A 10,556-nucleotide genomic window follows, 5' to 3' on the forward strand; every position below is an offset into this window, starting at 1 on the left:
AATGCATGAAAAAGAATCAATAAAAGAAGAATCAATACTTTTGGATTTTGGTGTTGGCAAAGAATAATGACAGTACCATGGACTGCCAGAAGTATAAGCAAATTTGCCTTGGAGGAAGTACAACCAGAATGCTCCTTAGACTAGAAATTGTCAAGACTTCATCTCTTATACTTTGGACAGGTTGTTTGGGATGATCCGTTCTTGGTTTGGGCTATCATACATGGTAAAGTGCAAGATCAGCAAAATATGTGAAGACACTTAAGGAGATAGAGTGACACTATGACAGTAACAATGTGCTCAAGCCTAACAATCATTGTAAGGATGGTGTAGGAACAGGCAGTGTTTCATTCTGTTATGAATAGGGTTGCTGTGTGTTAGAACTGACTCAAATGCACCTAACAGCAACAATAAATCATTGAATAGGGCATGGAGAGCTCTAGGCAAATATTGAAAGATGGCCATAGAATGACGAGACACCCTTTGTTAAGGTCACTGAAAGAATAATGCTGAGTGACCCTCAGTGGATACAAAGGCTTCAAGGACGCTTCAGAATATTGATCCCCAGTACTCTGGTATGCTCAAAATAGGTTTCTTCAAACATTCATTGTTTGTGTGAAGTAGTTCTAATTCTATAAAGGAATTATCTATTACAACAGACAACATTAAGACAAAAAATCTGTCATTTGACTCACTATTTTATAAACTGAATACTTTTTTCCTACTTTTCTTTAAAATATTGATATTTTTAGACTGTTTATGATGGTTCAGTTAGTATTTTTTACAATCCTTGTTATGCCGACTTTAATAACATTATCTTTTTTCTATTTTCTCCTTTATTTTTCTCCTGTGTGACAGGCATGCTCAGAATATGTTCAGTTCAATCTATTTTGAGAAATAATGTTCCATGTTCAGTTATTAACTTGAAAGTAATCTTTTTTTTTTTTTTTTTTTTTCTCATGATACTCCATGCTTTTAATTTGCAAGTCAAATTGCATTAGCTTCCTAACTGAGGAAGAAAAAAATATGGTGGGCTTGGGTTCCTTTTTACCTCAGAAAATATAATTATATAGTAACATTCACATTTTTATAGGAAAAATAAATCTATTTTTAGGCACAAATATATGCTTGAAAGAAATATATAATTGGAAGACTGGAATTTACTGTTCATTATCAGCTAGGAAGGCAAATTATTTTGAGTTTTGTATTCAGGTACTGATGAAACTAATTGACATATGTATTTTATTGGTCCAAGTCTCGCTAACAAATATGCTGAAGAGCTACTTTTTTTGAGAGACATTAAATTATCTTTCTTTTTTAGGTGTGGTATAATCAGAAGGGTTTTCATTCACTACCTTCCTACTTAAATCATCTAAACAATCTTATTTTGTGGAAACACTTACCCCCTTCTACAGACTGGAGACAATACGGTAATGCTATATTTTCATTCATTATAATTTATGATTTTCATAAGACAATACTTTTAAAAGTGAAAAAGGTAGAGAAGACTGAATAGGAATGTGAAGAAAGATGGGAAGGTTTCTATTTGATCATTCAATTAATAGATATATGTTAATGACACTGTAGGCTCAATTTGTATCTATTTATGTGCTATTTTAGGTCTTCATCTTGAAACTCTTACCTCATTCATAAAATGAGGGAATAAAAGTAACTTGAAATTTTCTTTTAAAATTACTTTACTTCATGTCCTCAATATTATAGAATAAAGGATAATTTCAATTTTGTTGTTGTTGTTGTTAAGTGCCATCGAGTCGGTTCCGACCCATAGCGACCCTGTACTTAGAAGATATTATTATATGGACTATTACTATAAAAATACAGACTACTATTATTAAGGCGAACATCACAATTTAATTGATGCTGAACACATAACTCTCAAATTATCTATATTGACTGCTGACTCACTCTCTTTGTTTTCTTATTTTGGTAAATGATACAGGTTTATGTTAACTGTATGCAGAGTTAACTTTTTGGTTTATAGGAATGTTTATATGTTTTACTTGGATAGGATAAGTTCTACTGTAGCAAATTCATTCAGTTTATTAAAAAAAAAGAAAACAAGAATATGAGCAACAATAGATCATATCCTAGTTTATTTATAAAATATTGAAACATTAATTCAAATAGAAATAAATACTACACAAATATCCCAAATGTTGTTGTTTTATTCCAAACTTATGTCAGGTTTTCACATTTATTTCCCTTCTCTACCATTTTTTTATATACAATTATTTTAATTATTTGTGGCTCTGTAATTATTTTGGAATATAACAAGTAATATAAAAATGTGTATGCATAAAAATAATGCAAAAGAAGTAGAGAGATTCATTTAGATGAAAGATAGCAGGGGGGTATTATTGATGGGTGTGAAATATGACAGAGTACAATAGATATTCTATATCTATGTTCTCATTAATGTCACATATCCTGTTTGTAAGGTGACAATATTTGCACCTTTCACTGATCAGGAAATTGATGAGAAATTACCTATCAGCTGTGGCTCTGAGATAATTCAGCAATGAAATTATGGTTCAGCTCTAGGTCTAGTGGACAACAAAGCTTTTGCTATTTCCACAATATCAAACTGGAAAATCATTTCTGTCAGATATTGATAGAGCATGCTTCATTAAGGGAATTGTTATCACTGGACCATCGATAATGAGAAGAACTTTGGCTAAAGTCAGAATTCCACTATTGATTCTGGGAATTGTTAACACTGGACCTTCAACAATGGGAAGAAGTTTGGCTGAAGTTGGGATACTGCTATTAATAATAACAATGCAGAAAAATCATAGTGTGTGCTCAGGTTGTATTGAGGAGTTCAGTTTTGCTTCACTGTGAAGGTGAGTTTTAAGGGATTATAGTAGATATTTCTGAGAATATCATCTTGTGCCAAATTCTGGTTGGTTTTGACTAATAGGATAAAGTATATGGACTTTATACAGCAGACAACAGAGAGTCTTTTTCTGTGTATGGAAATGCAAATGATGTAATCAAAGCAATATTTGTATGTTACATAGAATCATCTGGAAGCCATACATTAAAAGAGATTGGTCAGGTTGTAATCACTTAGCCTGTTAGAATTTAGAGGATGAATCCAGTGAGATAAATGAAAAAGTTCAGAGAGTTACAAAGGCTGGCTACAGGGACTCAAGAAAAGGGGGTAGGAAAGAATTCAAAAATTTATTTACTAAACATACATATAGAAAAACTTAACAGGATCTAAAATATGAACTTTTTTTAGAATGAATAACATCGGTCAGTATGGTACTAATGACATTTTAAGAAAGAAATCAAGAGGAACAATAATTTTCAAGGAAGGGCAAGATCCTAGTTCCGATCTGATGGATTTGGTCCACACATACATAGAATTGCAGTAGGAGTCATAAAACTAGAGAGATGAGTTCCTTAGAGCAGTCATGTATAAAACCATAGATTTAACCCAAACCTTAGTCCTGGTGTGGTGCTGTAAGATAAGTAAGGTCTGTTGGAACCTCATGGTTGGCAGTTCAAATTCACCATCCACTTCTTGGGAACTGTATACAGGATCGCTATGAGTTAGACAGCACTTAACAACCACCACAATGACCCCAAAATTAATAAGAATGATAGATTCAGCTAGTTGGTATGTAAGGTCTTGTATGGTTCAGTCAAACAAAAGAAGAAAGCTAAAAACCAAATGGTGGAAAGGTGACAGAGATGCTGCAGGTCATAATGCAGGATGATAATAGCACAGAAATACAGAAAAGACAGAATTTCAAGAAGAACGGAGCAGAAAAAAATTGTCAAATATTCTGAAGTCATCAAGAAGATAGAATTACAGGAACTTGGTTAATAACGTTTCAGAGAGTTTGTTCAGTGGAACTTGTAGGGATGACAATCAGAAGAAGTTTTAAAGGGTTTAAATATTAAGCAGATACATTCTGATGTTTGGAAACTTGACAATGAAATGGAGATAGAAGAGAAACTCTGTGTGTGTGTGTCTGTTAGTGTGAAAGGAGAAATAATTGAAGGTGGTTATAGACTGATAGGATGAAAGGGAATATATTGAATGTTCAAAGGAAGAAGAAAAATGGTGGGATCCAGATCTGGAAAGAGGCAGAGAAAGAACCCAAATGGAAAGGTTATTTCTGAAAAAGGTGGGTAATTGTTCATGTGCTAGAAGAGGAGTGAAGATAAACCATAGCGGAAACTTGTGAAACATGGAGAGAAGTTACGGAACTTCCTACCACCTGGCTTTGGTTTCTATTGAAAAAATGTAGAGGTGAGATTATCTTCTGGAACTAAAGGGCTAACATGGATCTGCAGTGAAAGGAATACAGACACTTTGGGTACATCTGATGGAGAATATGCTAGTGAGAATACAGAGATGTATGAAATTATGAGTACAGGTCAAAGAAAGACTGAACTGAATAGACCATAAAATTTCACTGTCTAGCGTAGTGGCTACGAATCGGGCTGTGAACCTTAAGGTCAGCAGTTCGAAACTACCAGCCGCTCCGCGGGAGAAAGATGAGGCTTTCTACTCCCGTAAAGATTTACACCCTCGGAAACCCTGTACAGGGTCGCTATGGGTCGGAACCGACTCGACGGCACTTAACAACAACAACACAGTAAGATGAAGCCATGGATTTTTCATAGTGTTGTGGAATTACCATGAATGAGAATAGGTGAAGTCTGATAGAGGCAGAACAGACAAAACCTGAAATGCAAGTGAGGAAGGGCTATACAATCAGCAAGAGCTTTTTTGCATGGGAAGAGTATAAAGGATGATGCAGATGATGAACAGGTTCTGTAGCACTGATAGGATTGGAGAGAGGTGAAGACACAGAAGGTGAGGGAAAGAAGGGGTAGAACTTGAGATCAGAGAAATACAAAACCTGCTGCTCAATGATTGAATGAGGTGCTGATTGGAGGGTTTTGATGAAACACTGGCCTCACTTGACGATCATAACAGGAAATGGAGGTATGAGGATGAAGGCCTTCCTCTCATTCAGCAAGAAGGACAAGGGTAACTGAGCTGTTTTTCCACTTAGCACACAGCTGACAGACAGACAATGGTGGTTACTTGGTGTCTACTTCTGTGGGATATGTCAAATATGATGAGCCAATATTTGTAACAGAAAAGTAAAATCAAGCAGCATCTCAGACATATTTAGGAGGGTGAAACAGTGTTTTTACAAAATACTTTTATAAGATCAAGAAATAAAATTAGTTATCTAATCACCTTTTTTTGGTAAGCATTTGCTTATTGTTTTTTTAAAAATTCCATTTTTCCACCCATTTTGTTAAATCCCCTCATATATGGTGAACCCAATATTGTGAAAATTGAACTTTATTTTCCAATTACACTCTGTTCTTCCTATGCATCCTCTATGTTTGCTGTTAATTGCTGTGAGTCATCTGCAATTTGAGGCCCCATATACAACAGTATGAAACCTTTCCTGGTCTTCATCATCTTTGTTATAATTGATATGCTTAGTGCGTTGTTGTGGTCTTGTTATTTTTGAGTAAGCCTTTGAACTTAGAGGGCTCACATTTTATCATTATGTTTTCTGTTGTGTCCCACAGGGTGTGTACCATTGTTAATTTCTAACAGTAGATTTTCAGGCCTTTCTTTTTAGTAGGTCTTAGTCTGGAAACTCTGCTGAAACCTGACTATCATAGATATTTTAAATATTTGTGGCATAGTTTACAGTATCATAACAACATGCAAGAAATCACAGTATAACAAACAGACAAACTAGGAGGATGGTGCATACTTTTGATACACAAGTAATATTAAAAGGTTTATAAATATATACTGTTGAACAATACGCATAAGTTGTTATTATTATGTGCTATCTAGTCGATTCTGACTCATAGTAACCCTAAATACAACAAAAAGAAACACTGCCCAGTCCTGCACAGTCTTCAGAATTGTTGATATGTTTGACTCCATTGTTGCACTGTTTCAATCCATCTCACTGCAGGTTTTCCTCTTTTTCACTGACCCTCCACTTTAAAATGCATGATATCCTTCTATAGGGATTTGCCCCTCCTGACATTGTGTTAAAAAGAATTTAAGACCAAGTCTTCCCATCCTTGATTCTAAGGAGCATTCTTCCGAGACAGATTTGTTTGTTCTTTTGATAGTCCATGGTACTTTCAATATTCTCCAATACCATAATTCAAAAGCATCAACTCATCTCTGGTCTTCCTTATCCATTGTCCAACTTTCATATGTAAATGAGACAATTGAAAATACCATAGTTTAGATCAGGCACACCTTAGTCATCAAGCCAACATCTTTGCTCTTTAACAAAATAAATAGGTCTTTTGCAGCATATTTATTTGCCTAATACCATGTGTTTTTAAATTTCTTGCTACTTCCATGAGTGATAATTGTGGATCTAAGCAAAATGAAGTTTGGTAACTTCATACGTTTCTCTGTTAATCATGGTATTAGTTATTTATATATTTGTTAAGACTTGTTTTCTTTGCAGTAAGGTGTAATCCACATTTAAGGTTGTATTCTTTCATCTTCTTCAATAAGTATTTCACAAAAGGAATATCCAGAAATAACACCATAGAAAGCTTGTAAGTCCATCTTCTACCTATAACTAACTGATTGTAATACCTAAAATGGGGCTACAACATGCCCATTGAAGGAGGCTTCCTGCAGAGGCTCTGCATTACATAACACCATAGGTGGAATCATGAACTCCATCCAGAATCTTCTGAGGTGGGAAATTTCTGTCAGAAAAGACAAGCAGACCATCCTGGAGCAGAACAGAAGATACTTCTTGAAAGAAAGCCCAACAGGAAAAATACAAAACGATAACGGCAATCTGACTGACTACTACAAGAACAAGCAAGTTGCTCGCCCAGGAGACATCAAGGCAAGTGGTCAGGTCCCCTCAGGGAAAACCCCATTCTAAGACTGAGACTCAATGGGAATACACAAGCAGACACGTGCTCTGACTGGTGACCACGTTGGTCACCAATAAGGGGAAGTGAGAGAAAAACAGCAATGAAGCTGCAAGCTAAGTCCAACCACATTCAATGCACTGCTATGAACCCAGGTGGAGACCTTGTTGGCCAGCAGTTTGGCAAGACCAGGGGACTCTTGGGCCCAGAGTCAGTGACATAGCCACAGAGGACTAAAGTGGAGAGTGATGCATCCAGCTGATAAGAAGAGAGGGAATATTCATAAGAACACCCATACTTGCAGATAATACCCACTTGACCTGGCTTCAATGACTGGATGATCAGAGCTCAAAAAGAGGAAGAAAAAAAAGAGTAATCTGATTCAATTTGATGAACTTGACTTACACCTATGGATGCAGTAGCTCAAAAGAGGGAACAAATCTTTACATTCCCACCGCCTCAATACGCAGGGTAGACAGGGATGGGCAACGTGGACATTGGCTACACAAAATGGGGGAGGGGGACTACAAAGGCAAGAAGTGACTGGCTTACAAGCTTTCAAGAGGGAGCCTAGATCCAGAGGGTGCAGAGGAAGTAGAATCTCCACTGAGTGATATCCAATCTGTCTGGGTGGGAAAGGAGATGGGGATAGGTCTCTTGTGGTACAATAGTGAATAATTGTTATCAGAACTGACTGTGAGGGTTGGAAATGTTAAGGTAGATGTTTTGTAGCAAAAGGAGGGGAGTAATTGACTTTGCAGTCCAGGAGCAGAGGGCTCTGGGACCATCAAGGGAAAAGAGCAGAGTACAGGACCCTAGCCAGAGAAACAGTGATACCAGAGATGGAGGCAGAGATGATTACATGGAGAGATGGAGCATCTGGGGACTCTAGACCCAGAGAGGGAGAGGGGCTGTGTGCTAATGACCAGGAGGCAGACTTGCAGGGTGTACAATTTGGTTAGTTGATGATGCATGGAGGGGTTTGTAACCAAGGCAATGTAATGATATATGATAAGACTAATGTAAAGCTAATGTTCTCCCATGTAAACTATCATATAATTCACAAATCATTTAAAAGAAAAAAAAAAAAAAGTATTTGACTTCCTCTTCTTTTCCAGAAAACATGGTGTGTCATCCACACATCACAGGTTACTGATGAGTCTTCCTCTAATCTTTTGTTTGTTTGTTTGTTTTTAAGTGTTTTATTGTGAACATAACATGGGAGAACATTAGTTTTACATTCATTCTATCATACATCTTATCATTGCCATGGTTATAATCCCCTCCATGCATCATCAACCGACCAAAGGGTATACCCTGCAAGCCTGCTCCCTACACTACCCCCTCCCCCCAAGTCTTCAGCACACAGTCGCTCTCCCTCTCTTGATCTAAAGTCTTCCTCTAATCTTGATGTCATGTTCATCTCCATATAATCCAATTTCTTAGATTATTTGCTCAGCATACAGACTGAATAATTATGGTGAAAAAAACACAAAACTTTGACACACACAGTTTCCTGATTTTACACAATTAATATCTTGTTTGAATGGCCACCTCTTGGTCAATGTATAGGTTCCTCATGAGCACAAATAAATGTGCTGGAATTCTCATTCATTGTTGTTGCCACTGTGTCATTTCACTTAGTCAGGCTCTTCCTCTTTTTTTGCTGACCCTCCATTTTCCAAGCATGATGCCATTCTCTAGGGAATGGTCACTCCTGATAACATGTTCAAAGTATGATAGACAAAGTCTTGCCATTTTGACTTCCAAGGAACGTTCTGGCTGCACTTCTTCTGAGACAGATTTGTTTATCCTTTTGGTAGCCCATGGTACTTTTAATATTCTTCTCCAGCATCTTGGTTCAAATGCATCAATTTTCTTTGGTCTTCCTTATTCATACACATGATGTTATAGAAAATACCAAGGTTTGTGTTAGGGCAATTTTGTCCACAATCTGATATCTTTGATTTTTAACACTTTAAAGGATTTCAGTAGCAAATTTGTGTAGTATAATGCAGCCTTTGCTTTCTTGACTTTCTTCAACAAGTGGAGGTTGTGGATCTAATCAGAATTGTTTCTCAACTAATCATGATGTAATTTATTGATTTAGTTATGGGGATTTTAGTATTGCTTACATTAAGGTATAATCCATAATGAAGGCTGTATTCTTTAATCTTCATCAGTAAGTATTTCAAATCCTCTTCACATCCAGCAAGCAAGATTGTGTTGTCCACATGTTGCAGGTTGTTAATGAACCTTCCTCCAATTCTGATGCTTTGTTGTTCTTCATTTAATCCAGTTTCTTGGATTATTTGCAACCATATAAATTGAATAACTATGATGAAAGGATACAACCCTGACACACCCCTTTCCTGATTTTAAACTCTGTGTCAGCATGGTCTGTTTCATCTAAGGTTCATTCAGTAGTGGGTACTGTTTCCTCAGTAATTTCAGTTTTCCTTATTTTGGACAGTCCTACTCACTTTCCATAATTTCCCTCTTTCCTTTTACTTCACATTTCTTTTTCTCGCCTACCTTTGCCTTTCCATTTGTTTAAACTATTGATCAAGTATGTTTACATTTCCTGGAGTTCATTAAGCTTCTTGAATGCTTATCTTTTTGCATTTCAGGATGTTAGGGAGATTTTCTTCTAGCAGCTTTTCAGCTATCTCTTCTGTGGACTTGTGTGTGATTCTTCCTGTTTCGTAATGCCAGTAAATCTTAAGTTATTCCTCTTCATGTTGTCCAACATGAATCTTAGGCCTTCTTCAGATTTTTTTTTTTTATCCTTTTTTCTGCTTGCTCTTCTATCTTAGTACTATTGAACGATTTGTCTTCCAGATCACTAGTTCTGGCATCCATCTCTTCTATTCTATTCCTTTCCCCTTTCAGTGTATTGTCCATTTCTGATATTGTTAATCATTTGGACCTCTTTCTGTAGATTTTGAATTGTTTCTAATGCTGTATCTATCTTATTCGATTCATCCTGTAGTGCTTTCCTGACTTGTTCCTTATTTTTCTCAACTACATTGTATAGTGTTTTGATACATTTTATAATCATTTTTCTGAATTCCTTCTCAGGCATTTCCAAAGCCTACCTTCCTTCCAGTATGGAGTGTAGGTCTCCCTCCAGATCTTTTATCTTTGTCACTTTATATTGTTTTTGGACATGTGGTGATCTGGTCGTCTGTTTCTGTTTTTTGGACATATTCGGTAGTTAGCTGTGGTCTTAATATTTACATGAGTATATGTTTTGGTATTTTTTATGTTTTCTGATTGCTTCCAGGTAAATATGATCAGGAGATGGTCTTCCCTTTTCACTCTTCTTATTATTTGACTCAGAGTAACTGTTGCAGGTGTTAGCTGCCTACCTGTTGCATGCAGCTGGTATTTGGTTCTTAACTGAGCTGTGGAAATTTATATGGTCATTGTAGCTTGACTATATGACAGCAATTGCTATCTCTTTTGGGTAATATAGGGAGAGAAAGAGACCCCTAGAGGTAAAGAGGGGACCAGAAAACTAACAGCAACAGCAAAAAAGACAGACTGAATATTGTAGTCTATAATCACAGACTGAATATTGTAGTCTATAATCACAGACTGAATATTGTAGTCTATAATCACAGACT

General features: G+C 36.3%; 1 protein-coding gene across 1 annotated transcript in view; it reads left to right on the forward strand.

Annotated features, from left to right (window-relative positions):
• Nucleotides 1-10,556, forward strand: part of LOC102815532 (ATP-binding cassette sub-family A member 13-like) — an 857,870-nt gene that overhangs the window by 559,060 nt on the left and 288,254 nt on the right. The window contains exon 48 of the mRNA XM_006874535.1: nt 1,319-1,427. Within this exon, the coding sequence (XP_006874597.1) occupies nt 1,319-1,427 (109 nt within the window). The remainder of the gene's footprint in view (nt 1-1,318; nt 1,428-10,556) is intronic.

This window comes from Chrysochloris asiatica, unplaced genomic scaffold (assembly GCF_000296735.1).
Source record: "Chrysochloris asiatica unplaced genomic scaffold, ChrAsi1.0 scaffold00282, whole genome shotgun sequence".
NCBI lineage: Eukaryota > Metazoa > Chordata > Mammalia > Afrosoricida > Chrysochloridae > Chrysochloris > Chrysochloris asiatica.